Raw genomic sequence first — 22,683 nt, 5'->3', positions numbered from 1 at the left:
GAATCATTTTATATTACACTATTAAAATCGCCTATTTTGGCTGACCTCAAATATAGGATTTCTTTATTACCAAAAAAAGTAATAGAGAAAGTCAATCTTATACATTCCATAAAATTTTGAAATTAAAATTTTTCTAACTTGGGGTCGCATTTATGTTAGTTGAATTACTTATTCTAGAGATTATCTTAAATTTTAGTGTTAAAATTATTTAATAATAGTAGTAATAATAATAATAATAATAATTATTATTATTATAATAATAATAATAATAATAATAATAATAATAATAAAAATAAAAATAATAATAATAATAATAATAATAATATTATAAATAATAATAATAATAATAATAAATTATTATTTGGTATAATATATAATGATTTACTTAAAATAAGCATTGATAGATCAGTATTAATAGAAACACTCCTGTAAACTCTTACAGTTTAGTGTTCTCAGTCGAGTTTTTAGTATTTTCTTCATTATGTGTTTCCTTTGCTTTTAGAAAATCAGGATCATCCCAAGGTTGTAGTTTCATTCGGCCGAATATAACATAGAAGAGATCACCAACAGTAAATACCACAGCAGATATAATAAACACAATTTGCCATTGGGTGCGATCGTGCTAAAAATATATAACATGTTAATATTGCTCCATTTGAATTGACATACAATGAAATATACCTCATTCTGTACAATAAAACCCACTAATAACGGCGTTAATATTGGAACAACATTAGCAGCTGTATTAACTACTCCCATCAGAACTCCTGCGTGATTGGGTGACAGATCGATTGTGTTTAGTGCACTACCTATAGTTGAACCAGCATTTATGCCTACATTAGCCGTCATCAGAACAATTGCAAGAGTTTTCTGGTCTTCATCCAGAAAACCGATGCCAATTAAAGCAGCTGCAGGAACCAGAAATGCTAACGAATTAAATGTTTTCCGTATTGCGGTCAATGATAGTACTTTCTTATTAAGTAATATATCAGAAGTTATCAAATATATATAAGACATGCACCACATTGCCAAATAAGGTAGGGCTGAGAAGAGCGCATTTGATTTCATATTCATGTGCAATACGCCATTCATATATGAAGGAATTTCCGCTTGCAGAGTAGAGAAGCCCCACGATTGTGCAGAACGAGCAACAACCAAAGCCCAGAAAGGTAATGAAGACATAATTGCCTTCCATGGTACTGGTATTTTTACTTCAGATTCGCTATCGTTTGCCGCTTTAATAGCATTCTTTGATGTTTCGATGTAAACGAGTTCTTCTTGTGATATAAGTTTGGATTCTGTTGGTGAATTAGCAGCAAATAATATCCATGCAACACAAAATACAACACCAATGCCACCAGATATATAAAATATACCAGGCCAACCTAAGTCAGATGCAGCAATTATGCCACTGAGAAACATAGCAGAAACTGTCCCACATTCAATTCCCGTATTAGCTAAAGCTCCCAGCCGATTACGTTCATTGACTGGACACCATGCCGCCAAATGTGCGTGTAAACATGGAAAAATTGGGCCTTGAAATAAACCCTGCACTGCTCGTATCACACAATACACTTGCCAACCGCCCCATGAAACACATAATGGCGGAACAAATGCCAAGACAGCTGAACCCAGTGTTGAGTAGAACATCGTTGTTTTAGCACCAAATCTTCGGCACAAATAACCACCAGGAAATTGTGTGATGAAATATCCCCAGAAAAAACTAGAGAGAATATAAGACTTTTGCTTCTCATTCCAATCGTACTCCTATGAACAAATTGAATTTCACATGCCATGAATATTGTTGAATAATGTTTTTAAGAATTTATTAAGTGTTTTTTTTTTTGGATGACTCACCTTAAAATCTGGATTAGTGCTTTCAGCATTTGTCATGGCAACTACCGCAACGCCTACATTTAGTTTCGCTACATAATTGACCACAATTGAAAGAAAGAGTAACAACACCTGTACATGTCGCTGGCCCAGGCATGGTCCTTAAAAAAAATCGATATTAATCTAATATTTTTAAACAATTCTGTAAAAATAATGTGTAAAAATATTAAGAAGCAAAAAATATCTATAAATTATCTTAATTTAAATAATAAATAATATATTTAATCTCTTATGGTCTTTGCTTTGTAGAAGATACGTCATCGAAACTTATCCTTCTTACTTATACTTTTCATTATGTGATTAATTTTCCAGATAGCGAAGTTATGTGAATTCAAATAAACGTAAGCGTAAAATATATTAAATTGAATATATAGACTGAGAAAAAACTAATCTCAACTAAACTTTAGTGAACCAGGAATCTGAATGATTTCACTTCAATGCAATTTTCATTTATATTATGATTGAATGAGTTGAAAACACAATGAACAAAATGCTTTAAAAACGCAAACCACTTGATTTGATTTTATGACCGTTTAAAAATTTTATTACTCAATCAATAATGCCACATATATAGGTATATAGGTAATAATAATAGATGGCTTGATCTACGTAAAGCCATCAGAAATAAATTACCGGAGTTAACTTTTTCATTGTTAGTGAAAATATTTAATTAAAATTACTATATAATGCAGCCATATGAATAAATCTGTAAGATTTCGCGGTTTACCGAAAAGTACTAGAATATTTTTATTTGAGGTTATAGATTTAAAAAATTTATTAGATAAAAATAATGCAATCTACATATGAGGAGCTTTTTTTCAAACAATGCTATAAAGAGTGAGTATATAAAAATTGTAAAGAAGTGTTAAGATAAACACAGAGTTTGTAACTAAACTTTCTATTAAAACCTTAAAGATCCTAACGAATACATAAATAGATTTAATACCCCTATCCATAAACTTGCTATAGATTTTGTATGTATTGTATGTTCCATAGCACAGTCATTTAAAGAGAACTTATTTATAAACAAATAACTAAGCTCAAATCAGCTTTTTCGTCAAATTTTTCAATTATTTGTTATAGACTTTACCGAATGGTGACACGATGCCGCCTTTCAGGGTACGCCAATTTGACAACGGAATCCAAAAATTCATTTTTTGAGCAACTTTTAACATTAAGCTGTATACCAATATATGTAATTTACTTGTCAAGGTTTAAAGTTGTAAATATTTTACAGTAAATAAAATAACTAGATGTAACCATGTAGGTCCAACTGATATATGCAATTCTAACATTGAGTATACAAACAATGGTTAACAATAGACGCGTTAAATAGCACATCTACTTGTTCATGGTTTTCATGTAAACATTTCGAATTCTAAGTCCTGATATCGTAGTAAAAATAAATAATTCAAAATAACTGACTTTACTGAAATCCGTTATGAGTACCCGAGATATCGTAATCATGCCGAAGACGTCATAAAGATTACACATTATTTTGAGTTAATCATTTTTCATTAAACTGGTTAAATAATACATCCTCTTGTAATTATTTCGAATTTTATATTCAGAGATATCTGGAATACTGAGCTGTATATAGTATATAGTATATGGCATAATGAAAAAAGGTGTTCAAAAAGGTTGAGTTAACTAAAATTAATTGGACGTGCTTGTGATATCACAATCGTATTGAAGACGTTATATGTACTGTACAGTATCAAAAGTCTTTTGAGAGTCTTTTTAATATCTTAATAAGTGCCACTGTAGTTCTTTTATAATTCTAATTTCATATGTTCCTATAGATATAAATAACCTATAGATAAAAACCAATACATAAGTTATTCACTATTCCAGCACATTCACAGAGAGCCTTTTTTCCAGGACTCAGTAGTCATAAATAATTTATAGAATGGAACGACTATTACTTTCACTATTTCATTTATTTATTATATGGTGGAATATTCGGTAATTTGCTTTAAAAATATTAACAATTTATTTTTTGTTTTATTATTAAAGTGCATATTAGAAACTAAAAAAATCGTTGAACTAAAAAGTATATGACATAGTTACATCTTATGAAAGGGTCACTTTTATAATATCTCAACCCACATCACTGAATATAAAAAATATTAAACACGTTCAGGCACATTCAAACACGTTTAAACACGTTTCAGAATTTTTTATTTATTATTAATGATCATTTTTTCATATTTATTTGTTTTAACACAGCTCTTCTGATATTTATAACACATTAACAAATATTTCATTTTTTATAAAAATTACTTGTAAATAACATATATTTGAGTATTAATTATCCGGTTTAAATAATTTTGCTCAAAAGTTCATTTACTTGTTTGTTTAGCTTTTACATTAATTAGATATATTTTAAAACGACATTCAATGAAGCACAAATCTCTCTAATATCTACCTTTATTTGTAATATCCGTAGCAGTCATATTGTTATGATTGCCTTAGACCGCTCTCTAATATTCTTTGTTCCAATAACGTTAGCGGACAAAACTATACTCGCCAGTTATAATAAGAATAAGTTTATATAAACCTTTGAATTCATAAAACAGATTAATATTTTAAATAAATCAAACCCATACCTCAGATAACAATCGATGACAGCTGGTGCTTAAACTAAACCCGATATCGAATACACACGGATACCTGTAAAACACTGTTTATATAGATTAAAGAAAACAACAAATATACATTGGTAATACCAATTGACAAAACTGAAGTGTGGCCGTAAATCTTATACAGATTACTAATACAATACACTTGTCCTCTAAATTGGACTTTAATAAACATAAAATAATTATCAACACTTGCGTGTAAAAAATTTAAATCAAATATTTGATTTAAAATCTCAACAAAATTGATGAGTGTATAGCACATATAGACTTTGACAAGTCTGCCCAATTTGCTCTGCATCTACAATAACTAGATTTTTGGCAAGATTTAATAAAAATAAGAAAATAATACGTATATGTATTTCAAAATAAAAATCTTGACAAAATCTAGCCAGTGTAGACACCAATTAAACAGCTCAGACATTCTCGAATAATTGAAATGCTCGATCCAAATGCTTAAATTCTAGTATGCTTGCTTTGTTTAAGCATCACAATACTTCAACGTCTTGAACCAATAATTTATCCATTCATTTATGTTAATGATGTTACTTTGTACTAACGTATATAATTCAAACGATACAAAAATATTTTATTATAAGAGCATTTAACCCATAGCGAGTAGAGATACCTCTTGTAGAGATACCTCTCTGACATACAGACATCCTAATTGCAGTTTGGTTCGCGCCCTCAGATTATTGACAGTCTGTCCAGGTTGCTGTCATTATTTAGAATTAGAGTCAAATTTTCAATTGTTTTAATTAAAATTTAGTTGGCTGTTTTTGTTTAGAGATGGATTCATCGAATTTCGAAATTCTAAAGATAATAAAGTAGCAAAAGTGACGTGAAATGAGGATGGTCTTACTTATCTTAAAAATTTAATAAGGTTAAAGTTTACCACTTTCTTGGTAACAAAAGTTCACCAAACATTGTTATTTTATAAGACGATTATTAATAATAAAACATAAGAAATATATAAATTATTAAAATTATATTGAATGTAGTTTTGTTGAGAACATTGACTGGCATAGAACTCCGATTTAAACAGACACCTCTACCACAAAAAAGGATGAAGGATTGGAACAAACGCTATAAACTCTGTTAGAATATCTTAAATAAATGCCATGAAATTGATGGTACCATTCTAGGGAATATGGGTTTTAATAAACATTTTTCCTTATATTTGATGTTTTTGATATCAAACATCGAAAATAGATAATGATACGGTTGCAGTAAAAGATATAAAGTAAGAAAAAAAAGTATATTAATATATATAGTAAAATATATAGCACAAAAAAAAGATTTACTAACAAATAATAATATTTTTACTTTTTGCTTTGGTTTTTAATCCTTGTTTTACTTCATGGAATGTAAACTGGGTTTAAAAGTTAGTTTGGATCAAAGTCGAAAAAAACTATATGTTTTAAATTTATCAAAAACATTGACTAATGCATATAAGAAACATTTATATACAGATTGTATATACTTTTAAAACCAGGCGCAATAAACTTAATAAATTATTACAAAATTAATAAAATTATTAATAATAATAATATTACTGCATTCCTTTTCACTTCATTTAAATCAATGTTAAACGTTTGATTAATTTTTAAGAATTAAATTAAGAGTCCTGATGATTTCATCTTATCAAAAAAGTAAATAATAGTCCTATGTGTTTTAGTAGATATAATTCAAAAAAATATTTCCTACACCTTTTCAATTACGTCCATTTGATCTGTGAAAGATTGATTAAACTATCAAGGAAATCCATATCAAAGTTCAATATTCCGTAATTTCCCGTGTGTTGATTTCTAGTACAAGTTAAGACTCATTGACTCAACGTCACTTTTATTTGCAATTAATTTAATTTATTGCAATTGATTGTTAACAATTAAGAATTTCGCTAGAACCTCTCAAATTAATCGAAGTGAGTTTTCCACTGTCTATTATCAATTGCCATATAATAAAAATAAGTAAAATTATATTTAATTATTTATTGACACTTGCAATTATTTGCCTTTGTTTGAGATTTTAGTGCCAAAGTGTACTGCAGTAAATATTTTTAGAACACCATTTCAATTTTGATAGCTACGTTATCTACTGATAAGTGTGGGAACATAAAAAATTTGATAATATATTATGTCAATACAATCATTTCTTACAATGTGCAAAAAACTATTTAAAGTAGATTAGAACCTTTATTAAAATTTTTAAAAAGTTAATAAGTAAATAAGTTATTAACTTGACTTTTTTGTGAAATTAATTATAATTAACTAAAACAGATATTAATTAAAAATTACATAAAATATATACTTATATATATACGATAATTCTTATAATGAAATGCAGTGAGATTCCTCAAAACGGACAGTTCTTTTAACCGGATAGCTTCAATAGCTGGACAACTTTCGTGGAAATAGATTTTTTTATACAAATATCATTCCAATAACCGGATGCTCTAATAACAGAATGTGGACACTACATTTGAAACCATTTTAAAATTTTGTTTCGTGCAAACATGGTTGGAGATATAGAACTGCTTTTGGTTATAATTAAACACCACGCCCTCGAGCAGCAAAATATCCTCGTTCGATATCACTCAATTGCCAGTGGATTGCGAATCTAATAAAAAAGCATGGATGACTCGAGAAGTAACCAATGAATGGCTGCAGCAGTTCAATAAGAAAACAAGAAAACGAAAAATTCTTTTGTTTTTGGATAATGCAGCATCTCATCCAAGGGAATTGAACTTCATTTATATAAATCTTATTTTTTCGTCTGCAAACACAACAGCAATAAGTCAACCCCTTGATTAAGGGGTAATCCAAAATTTCTAAAAATTTTTATAGGAGCTTACTTCTAAAAAAGCGGCTACATAAAGTTGACACTACTATGTCAGTCTCAGAGCTTTCGAATTCTATTAATGGGCTTGAAGTTGTTTATTTCTTCAAAGCATATCGGAATAAAATAAAAACAACAACCGAAAAGTAGATAAAAGTTTAACCGATTTTGATCCCGAATATGATATTCCATTCACAATCTATGTTAATTTTCAGAAATGACCCGATTTGGCAAATGATTTCTACGGTTTTCTCCAAATACACAGAAATATCTGCACTGAGGACAATAATGTTAAAATTCAATTTGAAGAACAAAACGATATTATGGACATAAGTAATTTAGAAGAAGAAGGTTCTAGAACTTCAACTACAATCAAAATATCATTTGGGTGCAGTTTTAATTAAATTTTTTTACTCTCTCCCACAAGTGGACATCTCCCATAACCGGACAAAACCACTGCAATGGTTTTGTATTCGGGTATGAGAAATTTCACTATTCATACTTTAAAATTTGTTAAATATTTCTTTCGTGCAATTTCAATAAAAGATTGTACTATACAAGTGGTGCTAATGAAACTCAATCTTAGCTCATCATAACTTCTTATGGTATAAATTTCTACATATTGGTAAGTCCAATATAATCAAATATTCTAAGTCAGTTGAAGTCAGCAGAATTTCAGAGTCTCTCAATTGCGGGTATATTGGCGGGTATTAAGAAGTCTATTGATTGAAATTGATAAAAACCAATATCTTATAAAAAGATGTTGGTTCTATTAACATATAATAAAAATTAATAACTAAGAAGATCTAATAATAAAAATTAGACCTGTAAAAATTATTCAGTGAAACAATCAAAAAACTTGAAACAATTGGTTGTAAATTACAAAATGAATAGAAGTAGACAATAAAGAAGGAGGTTAAATCGATGGTAGATCAATTGCAATCTTTCGGGAAAACGATAGGAACGAAGGTATAGCACAAGATTGAACAAAGTGGGACATGATAACGAATAACTTGCATTTATAATAAGTGAATGCGCACTATCAAAACAAATGGATTGGGTTATTAAATAGAAAAAGTGGAATAATATTAAGAATTATTGATTTGATCTCTTTGAGTTCTTGTTTTTTATTGACTTCGTTTATTGCAACTTCTCTTTTAGAGACGAACAATAAGTAGTTTATTTTATTATGAGATTATAAAATGATGTTGTATGACAACTATAATAAATAATTCCTCTTCTAAAGACTTTTATTTATTAGTACCGATCTCGAAAGAAAGCGAAAAGGTGGTTTAAGAATTATATGTTTTTTACACAGAAGAAGTAGCAAGGGTAGCAGAGAAACAGTTAATTTATTTTTAACCTCAGTTTTGCATGTGATAATGACTAGTCGCAAAAAAGTATTAGAAAGCTATTTACTGCAGTATATAGTATACAAAAAATAAATATATGTGTTACATTGTACGTAATTAATATTTATTAAAAATAGTTGGAAATCAATATTTTTTCACTTTATCAGTAGTGTAGTATTAATAACGCGAGTACTTTAGTTTCATAAATAAATCAACAATTTTACTCGTAAGTATAAAAAACAAAGCATATGAAATTTGATAATTAAGAAAAACAACTGCTTCCTAAGAAAAGAATTTTAATTTACACATTTGAAAAATAAAAAATACTCAAAGTATATTAAAAAAATGCTGTTTTCAAAACTTGTTTTTTTTTTAAATAAAACTAAAACTTGCATTTATTATGTTTTACGCGAATGCTCTGTTTCATTCAAGTTTCTAAATAAATTTGCGATTCAAAATATTCAAAGATTCAAAAGATTGTTTTTTTTTTTAAAAACAATCTTTAAAAGCTGATGGTTATCTGTTTTTGAGATTAGTCGAAAATCTCTACGTGGCTAATAACGACAGTACAGTCCGATCCTGATTTTGAAATGGCAGTATAAAATTAAAATTACTCGCTAATTTATTTATATACAATAATGACACACAGTGGTGTACTTCATATAAAGAAAAAAATGAAAGAAGAAAATAAGATTGGGTTTATATTAGATCCACTAATATATATGTGTATGGCCTACTACCTATACAAACGAATATGATTGACCATTAAAGAGATATAAAAATTTTTATGAACTATATTTCAATAGTCAAAATATATTTTGTACATGTGGGAAACGGCTACTTTCTGCTTCAATAATTCCTTTAAACATATTTCTTTAATACCAACAGTTAAAAATTTTTTATATAAGTATTTCTTATAATTCTTCAAGTTACAAATATTTTAAGTTGATGGAAGTAGTAAACCTTGTATTGTTTTCAAACTAATTTAGAATTGTTAAACTTACCGTAGTCAATATTGTAGATAATATTTATTTCAGTAAGCTAAAACCGCTTAATTAGCAAAAGAGAAGATAATTAATTCGTGATATGCTGCCCCACAGATGCTCTACAATTTCTCGACATGTTAATAAGGAAATGTGTTAATAAATAATACAGAAATTATATTTAGTAATATGAAACAATCTGTCGAATAAATTTAAATAATAATTTTAATATAATAATAACTTTATATTGGCATATTTGCACTTTGAAGAGCTTTCATTAATAAATATTCTTAATTTTAATATCACCCTAAAAGTATGCAAAACATAAAATAATAAAAATGAAAAATTAATAAATAAATTTTTGAATGTAGTTTAAATAATACAATAAATTTTATAAATAAGATATTTAATAAATTCATTACATCAAATATACAAATTGCATAAGTACGAATATCATAAAATATGAGGATTTAACTTTAACTTTTATAAAACAAGCATTTCTTAATAAAAAGCCAGATTCATCCACTTATATTCGTACATACAAATATAGTACATATATACATAGCTGGGCACGATCTATCAGCATTAACATTCTTTAGTAGTCAAACTATTATGTCAGAAATTGTAGGTACTACTCATTGTATATATGTATAGATAAGAAGACTTATTTATCACCAGCTCATCTATATGCCCTATTGTAGATTATCTCTTTAAGCGAATAATTGGCTTTAGAATAAATTTTATAATTAACTTGTATTGTATAATAAAATTAATAAACACTAATACCCCGATTTGCGGCGTTAATTGGGACCGACAATATGCGGCAATATGATTAAATTTTTTTTTTTTGCTTATATCTAACTTAAAATTTTGCTATATATATTTACTGATTATTTAATAATTTTTTGGAATTAATAGAGATTACCAAAAATATCTATCGATGGTAATCTCACTCTTGGATTTTCAACAGCACGGATAGTGTTTGACCATCCAGTTTGTGTAAGTTAGCTTCTAGTTTTAGATGTCTTGTTTTATTATTATTTCTATTATTCTATTATTTTTATCTAATTATTTTTTTGGACATCATTTCGTTCTTCTCTACACATTATTTTGATCGAATGTTTGAAGTTTTTATATTTCTCAGACTCAATATTTATTGTTTTTACGACGGCACTTTTGCTGTATTCAAGGATATAATTTTACATATTCGCTCAAAAGATATGAAATATTTTAAGCTTTAACTTTATGCATCTTTAAATAAGCAAGAATGTTAATATCTTCCGTTGCCCGGTGTATCTATACAATTTGAAAGTAATCCAGCAAAAAGTGCATTATTTCTCCTAATTAGTTTATTACTACTATACTTTTTGTTTTTTGCTCAATGCAGATATAAAGCGAAGCTAGTATCATTAATCAGAAGCAGTACAATAGGTATAACCAGTAGCCGTTAGTATTTTCCAAACCAGCAATTCATATTTTTTTCATTTTCATGACCACTCGCCTAAGCAATGAATTGGCGGTGGTCGGATACAAAATATTTACATCATTTAATGCTTCTCCAGCTTCCAATAATTCACCAATATCGCTTAAGTCAAACTGAATAAAGTAAGTGAAAATAGAGTCAACATTTGCTTTGTTAGTTGTAGTACTCAGTATCAGTCACTAGCAGATAACACTAGCTATATTAAAGGTTTTTTTGCTATCTAACTTGTGTAATATCTTAAATATTTAGTATAAACAGCTAGCACAATTAACTAAATAAATCAATGAAAGAATTTTGCTCACCATTATACCATTATTGTTCTGTTTTGCTATACCTAAGTACAATGGTCAATAGAGAAGTCATTTGCTTTGCACTGTCATATAATTAAATAGTTAACCATATATAATACAACAGAGGGATTTATGTTTTGACTATAGAATTTTATAAGGCTTGTTGCCGTATTTGATAGAAATACTTTATTTTTTAATATTTTAATTTTAATTGATAGTATGTTATCTGTAGATGACACTAAACGTCTCTATTTTAAATTATTTTTAATTCTGTTTTTAGAAAGAAACCAAGCAACCTACCGTAGCTTTCAATTTCAAAATTATAATATTTTGACTAATACAATATATATCTGCTTATGTTCATTAATGTTTCAATTTTCTTTTAATAAATACAACAAATATAGGGATTGTAATATAACTTTGGATGCTCCAAAGCCGAATGGCTCTATCAGCATGGAGTTAAAGCTATACTAATATATGCTTGAAGCAATGGTGCTACATTCATCATTAGAAGTCTTCAAACTTATCAAAATTTTGTATTGAAATATATGCTAAAAGCACCATGATATATTAGAAATGAAGATATACAAAATAATTTAAGAGTTGAGAGTGTGCAAAAGTACATTAAAGAAAGAATAATGAAATTGTTCACTTTTAGTTCTATAGAATCAACTAAATAACTTATAATCATATTTTTTGGAACATTTGTTACAGAGGATTACTCAAGTGATCACAGGCACTATTGACTAAAAGTGCTTTAGACACTAACTATGTATAAAGACGTGCCTTATGAGATATTTCTAGTATATTGTAGTTTAGTAGTATATTCTACTACATAAAACATAAAGAAAATTTTATTAAAGACATAATGTTTTTAAAGTAGTTTAAAAAAGTGCAGTATTTGTATATAACCAGAGTAGTTTGACAATAAAGGCATCTAACCTTTTAATTAATATTTCACTGATAATATATATCTCTCCTTGAAGGGAACTACTAAATACTAGATGTAGTTAGTACATTTTGTTTCTTAGCAAAAACACTTTTATAGTTTTGAGATATCCTGCGGTAATTCTATAGATATTTTTATCTATAAATAACATTAAAATATACATCATTTTCACTTCGACGCACTATAGAATTATAGCTGAATTGCTCGTAGCTCATTATTTCAACTAATGACCATACAATTCACATTAAGATACGCCATCAAATAATTGCTGTTATCTAAAGTTAAGCCCCTCAGTCATTTCAGTTAATCCTTATACATAAACTACATTACTACTATACATCACTAATTCTTCTCCCCAATTATATAAATAAATAAAATAAAATGCGATTTTAATTGTTACTTTTTATAATTGTATGTAAAACAAAAACTTCTAATGTTGTAGATTTAAATACAACACTAAAAGTAATTTTAAGGCACTTGGATTACCGAAAATATTATTACATGATTTCTTTTTAATAAGTGCAAATTTTGTTATAAAACAACAAATAAATCCTTTGAACTTATCTAATATTGCTTCGAAAGTGCTTTTCCGTAATACTTTTATCAATACTTTCAGAACCAGGACTAAATCACTAGAGCTTTAATTTCCACCGATTGGAAACAAATTATTTCGTTAACGATTTTCATCTTCTTCTTCCTGTAAACGAAGTATATCGGCTTTATTCATAAAATAATAACTTGGCTGACGTCCTTTTAAATCCTTAGATGTACGCTTGGCACCATTTTGTATCAATATTCGACTCAGACTCTCTACAGTATTTGTACCCATTGCATAGTGTAATGCAGTACGTTCCAACTTTAAATAAGAAACATTTAATATATATCTTAACTATAAATATATATATATATCCATGATTTAACGTAATACATACATTATCACCTATTCTTAACACCTCAGGTGCGTGATTTATAAATAATGTAACAATTTCTTCAGCTTCTTTCAAAACTGCAATATGCAATGCAGTACGTCCTTTAAATAAATATTTTTAGTAATATATCTATACATATATAAAATAACTTTAATCGAACCATAGTAGTTTTTGGCCCCCAACAACCATTTGGCATTTATTGAAGCAGTTATTTCCTTAATCCGCTCTAAATTATTTTCACGTATCATTTGATGCAACTCTTCACGAGTTTCCTAAGATGAATAAATATATTAAAGAAAATGTAATTAAAATACACATTAGCGATTTCTGAATTACCTCCATTGAACGTAAATTGCGCAAAAATGCTTCTAATTCCTCGTGACCCTTTTCAGTAACAATATCTGTTATCATCTTACCACTATCATCAACTATGTCAATGATATGATCGTAGCCCATTATTCCCAAGTGTTCGAATGGTCTTACATCACCTTAAATAATTTAATTAGTAGAAAATAAAAAAAAGTATTTATTACATATTATATAGTATATTTGAATTATCATACCAATCACAGCCAATGAGAGTACATAGCGATCAATTTCTTTTGCATTTGCCAATTGATTTGCTTGCAAGGAAACATCCCTAGCGGTACGATATAGCTCATCTCTATATGTTATGTCAATATTTGATTCCTCAATCAAATTCATTAACGCTCCACGTCTATGGGAACGAGCACAGGCGAAGTGCAACATACTCTGTCCATGCTCATCGCGGTCGTCGTACTGATTAACGGCTAAGGAATCATCTTCCGCAGTTGAAATGCGTTCAATATCGTTATCCTCATTATTACTGTTGCTGGCACTAGGATTTGTGTTTGACTTATGCGTCATTAATGCGGTTGAATTTGTTTTACTGCTGCTGCTCTTTATTGTTTGCTCAACTTCTGCTTTACCATTGCGGTTCCGTACATAGTTCTGTAAGAATCCGGTGAGAAACGCGACAGGATCTTCTGGTCTTTTGTTCGCAATTTCAGTAAGAGCTTTTATAAGCGGTTCAGCCAAGTCTACATGGAAGTGACAATTATTCAATTTTAAGTTTAATGTTTTATTATTATACTTTGAAAAAGAATATTTTAAAACTATCCCGAGGTACCAAAATATGCATCCTGTCAGACAGCCAAGCAGCTATAAAATCTTTAGCAAAATTCTTATTCCAATGAAAGTTGGTCTGGGAATGCTTTCAACTTCTCAACACCCTAGCAGCGAGGCACTATGTTACTCTTATTTGGGTACCGGGACACGAAGGGCATGAGGGCAATGAAATAGCAGACTCCCAAGCAAAGAAGGGTGCATGTGCTCCTTTCATTGGTCCAGATTCCTTCTGCGAGATCACAAATAGCTTCACAAATAGCTTATTATGTGAACGGGAGAAACAACATCTACTTGAACACTGGAGAGCCCAAACAGGCATGCGACAGTCAAAAGGATTCATTGATCCTAATCATATCAAAGTTAATGCTATCCTTGGCCTTTGCAGAAACGATATTCAAATCTACACTGAACTTCTTAAGGGACACTGTAGACTTAATTACCACATGAAGATTATAGGTGTGGTAGAAAGTGACTCCTGTGGCTTTCATCACCAAGCGAAAGATTGGACTTAAAAACATATATACTTTTATTTTTTTAGATTATCGCATAAAACAAGTCAAACAAATCGGAGATTATCAGACTGATTAAAAGTACACTCGTTTGTAAAAGAATGACCCATATGCAGTGAAAGTTCTCCCAAGGGGACACCGATCAGATGAACCATTTTAATCGTTTATAAAAAATATTAATATAAAAGAACGTGAGGTTTATAAAAAATGAAAACTGTGGACTCGATTAATTGAGACCGTTCATTTAGGAAAAGTCTCACCTTGTAACAGTCTTTTAAAAAAATTTGAAAAAAAAGTTTTTGAAAATTTTGTTGTTCTTGATCTTGTGATTTCAGTTAGTGCTACTGCGCATTTTTACTATTTGTGGCTGGGGGGCTTATCCCTGTCCCACACAACTTTAACTATTTTAGAATCATAATCATTTATTTATCTTCTAACTGATGACGGACCGTAGATCAGCATAACTTCCTGTACGTCCTGAGGTGGACTTACGGTTTGTTAGGGCGGGGTTGGGCAACTTATCAACTTTTGTGAATAATTTTAGGGCTATGTTCTTGATATATTTTTTCACTAAGATTCTTAGAAAATAAAATTTTTTTATGTCAAAATATAAATAATAAGTAACTTTATCTTTAAATCAAAAATTATTGAATATGAAGTTCTCTTATACTAAGAATAAAATACTTACTGTTTGCTAGATATTGTCCTTGCTCTGTTTTGAAAATCGGATTATTTTGACAACTTTGGTTTTCAACTTGACCTGAAAATAGTTTTCGATTTAAATTTAGTGTTAAATTCTTCGTAAAAGTATTTTACAACAGCATTATAAATTGATCGATTTCTAAAAACTAATTAATCGATATAAAGTACTGAAAAGCAAAGGAATTAAATAGTGCGTACAGCTAGTATAACTTCAATTTTAATATTCAAACAATATTTATGTATAGCATAACGACGAATTAAGTATAAAATAATTGCCATTACTTCCTAATAACTTCTAATAATTATTTATTTATATATATTTTTTAAAGTTCTTTATTTAATGGACGAACGCAATACTAATTCTTCGAGAGTGAAATGAAATCAAATTTTTTAAGACTTGTATTTAAGTAAAAGGTACTTTGGATGAAGGCATGAAAGGAATTACAACTATGATTTATATATTATTATATTAAAAAAGAATAAAGCTATTTCAAACAAATTTTGCGTTTTGTTTACATTAGTTTTTTTTATAATTAATTTTTTGTTTTGACTTAATTAATAAATATCAATCCATTAAAACATATAAAGGAATTTTGAACCATATACTTTGATTAAAAGTATTTTAAGTAAGTTGATTATATTAATATGAATAGTTACTCAAAAGTATATATATGTATATGTACATATGCAGTAAGCTCTTGGTTCAACAAATACTTGTTATAAGTAACCCTCTAAATGAATAAATGATCATATACTAGTAAATATAATAAACAAAAATGTTCTCTCCAAATAAGAATTATTGAAAATAATCCGTATTCAAAATAAAGAAAAATCTTTGATAATATAAAATTTCTCATTTTATGGGGGTCTACTGTATATATTATAAATAAATAATAAACCTAAATTTGATATTCAAAATTATTTTAAAAATTTTTTAATTAGTAATAGTTCTTAAAACAACAGCTTGATCCAACAAATATATTTTAATCAACTATGTAAATCTTAGCAGGCCTAACTTCAATAAGATTCCCGAAGAATTAATATCCCCTATAATTTTTCTCTGGGTGCTGATATAAATATAAATAATTATATGGTATAAAAAAAGTCTCTAAGAAATGTTTTTATTTTTATGGCATATATTTTCATAAATCTTTCCATATTCTTAACAACAATTTAATCTTTTCTTAACCCATTTCTCCAAATATTGTAGGTTAGGAAACTCAAATGAAATGTGAAGCGCAACTTAATCATAAAACTAAAAAAATCACAGGACATTAACTTTTACAAAAACTATTATTCTACTACAATCTTACAGTACACAAAAAGGAATGTTTGAAATAAAATAATTTACTAACCCTGTTGCAAGTTGAATGTGAAGCTCATTAACTCTCAGAAGCAAAAATAAAAGAATTTCAACAAAAATTAAGTACTCAATTATATATTTTGTATAATACAATTTTTTTGAATGCTCATACTAATTTTGATAAAATTTTTGTATTTACAAATCATGTGAAATGGCATTCTATTCTGCTGAATTATCTAAATGATTGTGTATTATTGCTATATTTTTAGAAAACTAATTACGATCCACTAGACTGTTTTTCTTACGACGAAATATTTTCACCAACATTGTTGCGATGTGTTTTGAGTTCGTCAATGACATGTCCTTCTCCAGCGAGAGAATATTAGTAACGGCCGTACTATATTCCTGAAAGAGCACGTATTCAACGGCTCCCAAGCTTTGCATATTTATTAGACGAACAGTTGTATTGGAAATTGGATTAGTTATTAAGCTAAGGCCACGTACAGAACACAAGTGACGCAGATTGTCCATTTCTTTCATGAGGTTTGGAAGTTTGACATTTGTTGAAAATTTAAGTCCAGTACCCAAAAAAGATGGGCGCGCTTGCAAGTAACCAAGCAGATAGCTTTCCTTAAAGTGGAGTTTATTTTCTAAATAAGAAACTGCTCGACCTACTCTGGTATATGCAGATCCCATATCGGCGGCATTTGAAGCATTTGTTGTTGAAATAACACGCAAATGTTCTTGACAATTAAGCCAAAGTGCCAGATTATTCTCTGAATTTAGATAAACTCCTCTACCATAAGGCCAAAGGTGCCCGTTAAATGCCATTGATTCGGCTTGTTGTATTGTGTCTTTGCTATCTAGTATCGGTATCATTAGACCAAGTGTATTAAGCATTTCTAAAATGACAGAATGTTCTTCCAATATTTCGGTAAGCGTGTAATAACTACCCATTTCGCTTTCTCCAATAGCCTCAGAAAATGCAGAAGTAAATATTTTACCCATCATCAAGCGTTCGGCTTGTTCGATTTGTCCAATCGTCAAATTCAGTGGCAATTCAAATTCATCCAAATTACGTGAGCATTCTACAATGCACCGCTGTACAACATTTGATTCGTCATCAAATATAAAACCTGCCGTGTTAAGACGTTCACCATTCTCCATTGGAAAATAAGCAATACGTGGATGTGGCTTGAATTCAGCTTCCAGATCCATACAATGCATGTCTTTTATAAGTGGAACCAGAAATTCTTGATAAACTACGAATACATCAAAGTCCGGAGAAATTATGCCACAATTTATATCCTCCTCTAGATGGCGCAGTTTCGAAGTTTTACGCATTGCCGGCCAAATGACATCAAACAAATTATGGTCCAGACGAGTTTGTCGCTTTTTTATGCGGTCATAAACGCTTTGCTTGAGAAAACGACTAAGATAGCTGGTTACTGATATTTGTAGAGTTGTTGCACTCAAAGTCTTGCGCTGTGCTAAAGCTGAAGCAGTTGCTCCACTCAAGGACTTGTTCGATTCTTGTATGACACTAAAGCATCGATCTAAGGTTCTTAGGATATCATTGTCCTGTAGTTGACGGCGGGAACTATGCAAGTCATCGGGTACTATTTTTGGCATGTGTGATAAAGGTATATAAAGTGTTCATAAATGTTTTGTTTACTTTTTACAAGAAATGCATTTATTATGTGATTTTCATTCTATAAGACAAGACAACACAAATAACAACTAAAAAAATTAAACAGAAAAATAAAAAGCTTTACATACCTAATTATATAACTTTTATACATATGTTTATTAGTGACTAAAAAGAGGAGCATGAGTTTAGATATTTCAAATTAGAACAAAAGTAGTATTTTTCAAAAATAAAATAAAAAATTTTAGAGAAGCAAGAAACCATAAAAAACCCATTTAAAATTGATGAAAAGAAATCAAGGTAAACCATTTGAAATTTATGAGATATATGTTGATATATCACAAATGCACGTTCTTTAAATTACAAGGTATCAAGGGCTCAAGCAATATGAATTTATTTTATATCAGTTCAGGAAATTATTCAAATCCTTTATATTATAAAAGAACATTGTCACTTAAAAAGTTTCTATACCGAATGGTTATAATATTATTCACACTATTGTGAAAATTGGATACAATCAAGTTTTTAAAATATTTGCAGCATGATAAAGGAGATCTCGGACACTATACAAACTATATACATTCCTGTTAATATATCGACAAATTATTCATTAACTAAAGGACCAAATCGAATGAAACATTACACAGAGATTTCTTGAGAATCAAGAAAGATAATGTAGTCAAATGAGTAAAACTGACTACTGTTGATATAAAGGGCTTATAGATTTTTATTCTCGAAAGTAGTCTTTCATTAAAATTATTATTGTATAGTTATAAGTTAAACATTGGAAGATATAAGAACTTCTGAAGGATGGGTCATTTATCATTTGTATTTTGAGCTACCGATTATTTTGAGTCATCAAATTAAGAGCGCGTTAAAAGTTGATTTTCTAAAATAGGATGCTCTCGCTTGAAAAAAAAAGGAAAAATATAAAAAACATATTTCCCAATTGTTAAGTGTCGTATTCTAACTATAAGAACTTTAAGAAAAGCAAAACATTTAGTAAAAACGTCGTGCTTTCAACTTATAGATCAATTTGTAAAGCGAGTTCGTAAAACTGCTGTTCCTCATAGTACATACTCGTATGTAGGAATAATCGCAACAACATTGTTGCCAACAATTAAAGACTTCACGCACCTCTTTGATGAAAATGTTACATTAATACCTTGGTATAAAGCAATGCACACTTTTCGGTTTTCTTAATATGTGATAGACCTATTGGTCCAATATAAACTTTTTCACCAAAAAATCATCTTTTCAGATGAAGTTTAATTCTATGACAGAGGTTATGTCAATAAGCAAACTTGCTGAAGATAAGATGTATGTAATCATGCAGATGGCGATGCATCGAAAGCGAGTGACTGTTTGGTGTAGATTTCTGTCCTGCAGCATTATTTTCCAGTTTTTTTTTCAAATTGGCAATAAGACGTAATTAATTAAATAAATATTTATTTATCAAAATTCAACGAATGGCATAACCGACATTTGGTTTCACCGAGATGGCGCAATTTGTCTCACATAAAAATCGGTCTCTTTTACACTGTGCTGATGTTGATTGACATTCTTGCAGTTGCGATTTGATTGCGAAAGGCCATTTTTTGTTAAGAATCGTCAACGAAAAGCGTTATGGTAACCATCTAGATACCATTCCAGCCTCATTACATGAAATATGAATTGCCATTAATTAGATAGAAGCCCATACAATCGAAAACATACTGAATATAGGAATCTTTCAATGAGATACTGTAAAGCTAACCATGAAAGTCACTTGAATGAAATTGTTTTTTTTTCTGTTAATGGCACAGTGTATTCTTTTATATGTAGCAAAAAATTTTTTAAAAACAAATCGATGACCGACTAAGATTATTTAAATGGTCCATCCTATTTTAACCTGTAGCTACTCTTTGTTTATGTCATTACTTTACTCAGCCTTAAGTGCATATATTCTATCCCAAATACATTATTTTTATATCAAATCACTAACCAGAATAAAAATCTAAATTGAATAATTTATATATATGTTACTATTACCACTTTGTTGCATGACCAGTAATAATTTAATACTAACGTTTTTGTTTATAGAATCACTAATTTTGCACTAATTTTGTTATAGAAACATTATCCCATATCTGTGATATTTGCAATATTCTCTATATATTCAGGAAATGAGAATATATCACTGTACTTGACAAACAAATGTAATAAGCCAAACAAATAATATATATATATAAAAACAAATAATATGTATTGACATAATTTAACAAAAATATATACATATATATATATGTATATATATTCAAAATTAAAACGGTTTAGTATGTTAACTGAAATTCCTTAGATTATTTTTTCTGACAAATTACGTATGGATACCATTGCACCTCCCCAATATGACTATTTCTTATATGCTTGCTTTTCTCCCTAATTTTTAAAATATATTAAAATAATAAAATTATACGTATCCACCAGAAATGATTTAATTAAACTAATTACTGATTTACTACAATTTTTCTTCTAAAGAGCACTTTAAGCGCTTGGAGCGTATAGATACGAGATACTTTTCTTCAAACTTAATTTTTGACGTTTTTGTCTGACCAGTCAATTTCAAATATTTCAAAGAATTTTTTAAGGTCCGTAAAAGTTCTAAAATATTGAAAATATTGATTTCTTTGTATTTCATTATTTCGTTATTGAAAAGTATTAATAGACGTTTAAATAATTTAATATTCTGCTGACTTTGAAACTTTTGATATTATGGAGAGAATTACATTATGAAATTTCGAACTGAGCTTAAAAAAATTATTTATAAGTGATTTAAATAATGTACAAAAAATAATTATAATTAATTTTCTTAAATATATTATAATCACATTTTAGTCTTATCCTTGCTTGAAATTAATTGCTCCTAAAACTGTTCTAAATTTCATACGTACCAAAGACATCGTCAATGTTTTTAATGATTTGGTCAAAAAATTCACGGTTTTCTAATGGGTGAGCCATGTCGATTGCCATTAAGTTAATATTTTCAATTAAAAATTAATTTATATTATATTTATGAAACATGTTCCTTTATATTAAACACAAAATAAAACGAATTTCACGAACGTCACTGACACTGACAGACTTCGAATTTAGCATGTGGCCACCGCAATAGTAAATCGATGACTGACAAAGCTAATGCAGGTGGCAGTGATACAAAAAGGGCAATAGAATGTATAACGTCGTGGCTGCAAGGTAACTAAGTTAAAACAAACTTCATTATTAATTTAAAACAAAAGCCCCAATTACAAGTTAAAGGAATACCAAACTTAAAATATACAAACACAAAATAAAATAAATGGATGAAGCGTTAACATGGAGGCAAACTAAAATAATAAAAAACGCTACAAAAGGATTTTGTGAAAACCATAAATATGTATATAAGCAAAAGAATGTATTTTTGAGACGAAAATGACTTTAACGTTTAACTTGACCACTTACCTTGGTCATTAAGTAACTCTTCTTCCAGACTTTCAGCACCGAAATTACTCAGCAATTGACCATAGCTAAGTATATTTTTCGATTTCTCTCCATTCAAATAGAACTCAGGAGTATGTCCCAACTTATTTAAACAAATATTTAAATAGGGAAATTATATAAAATATATATAAAAGTTAGGTCGATTTGTATGTATTAGTAATTCTACTAATTTATCTATATAATTATAGATATAATTTTTATATTTTCAAAATATAATTATAATTTTTCTTTAAAAAAAAGCCGGTTCAATTTTATATTACAAATGTTTTATATCTCACACGAATCAATGTACGTGACACATAATTAATGAACATTTATTTATATAATTATTTAAAAAAGTCCTCAGCAATTGAATTTTTAAAGTTCTACATTACCTTATCCATTCCTTTCGGATTCGCCCCCAGCTGCGTGAGTACATTATAGAAATGTCCATTGTCCTTAATAACCGCCGCATAGTGCAACGCCGTACGTAAGTCATTATCCGTAATTGTTGTTGTTTC

The 22,683-nt window shown here is 28.8% G+C and overlaps 2 protein-coding genes across 5 annotated transcripts; both read right to left on the bottom strand.

Moving 5' to 3' along the window:
- Positions 1-366: 366 nt before the first annotated feature.
- Positions 367-4,409, bottom strand: LOC119684335 (putative inorganic phosphate cotransporter). Of its 2 annotated transcripts, none has more exons than XM_038098360.1 (4): positions 4,322-4,409; positions 1,858-1,994; positions 682-1,767; positions 367-622 (listed from the first exon to the last, which is right to left on the bottom strand). In XM_038098360.1, exons 1-4 carry the CDS (start codon positions 4,347-4,349, stop codon positions 437-439), a joined length of 1,437 nt encoding a protein of 478 aa, XP_037954288.1. In that variant the 5' UTR covers positions 4,350-4,409; the 3' UTR covers positions 367-436. The 2 variants fall into 2 exon arrangements, with proteins under 2 accessions (XP_037954288.1, XP_037954289.1); XM_038098361.1 differs by lacking the exon at positions 4,322-4,409 and adding an exon at positions 2,174-2,301.
- An 8,510-nt stretch (positions 4,410-12,919) lies between these two features.
- LOC119684056 (arginine kinase) lies at positions 12,920-21,730 on the bottom strand. Of its 3 annotated transcripts, none has more exons than XM_038098002.1 (7): positions 21,598-21,730; positions 15,703-15,774; positions 13,920-14,417; positions 13,693-13,844; positions 13,517-13,628; positions 13,360-13,457; positions 12,920-13,283 (listed from the first exon to the last, which is right to left on the bottom strand). In XM_038098002.1, the coding sequence occupies exons 1-7, from the start codon at positions 21,674-21,676 to the stop codon at positions 13,101-13,103; spliced, it is 1,194 nt and encodes a 397-aa protein (XP_037953930.1). In that variant the 5' UTR covers positions 21,677-21,730; the 3' UTR covers positions 12,920-13,100. The 3 variants fall into 3 exon arrangements, with proteins under 3 accessions (XP_037953930.1, XP_037953931.1, XP_037953929.1); XM_038098003.1 differs by lacking the exon at positions 21,598-21,730 and adding an exon at positions 17,072-17,116; XM_038098001.1 differs by lacking the exons at positions 12,920-13,283; positions 13,360-13,457; positions 13,517-13,628; ... (1 more) ...; positions 13,920-14,417; positions 15,703-15,774 and adding an exon at positions 17,257-18,638.
- Between the last annotated feature and the right edge of the window lie 953 nt (positions 21,731-22,683).

This window comes from Teleopsis dalmanni, chromosome 2, assembly GCF_002237135.1.
Source record: "Teleopsis dalmanni isolate 2A chromosome 2, ASM223713v2, whole genome shotgun sequence".
In the NCBI taxonomy this organism is placed as follows: Eukaryota; Metazoa; Arthropoda; class Insecta; order Diptera; family Diopsidae; genus Teleopsis; species Teleopsis dalmanni.
Note: the sequence above shows the minus strand (reverse complement) of the source record. Positions and strands in the feature narration are given on the sequence as shown.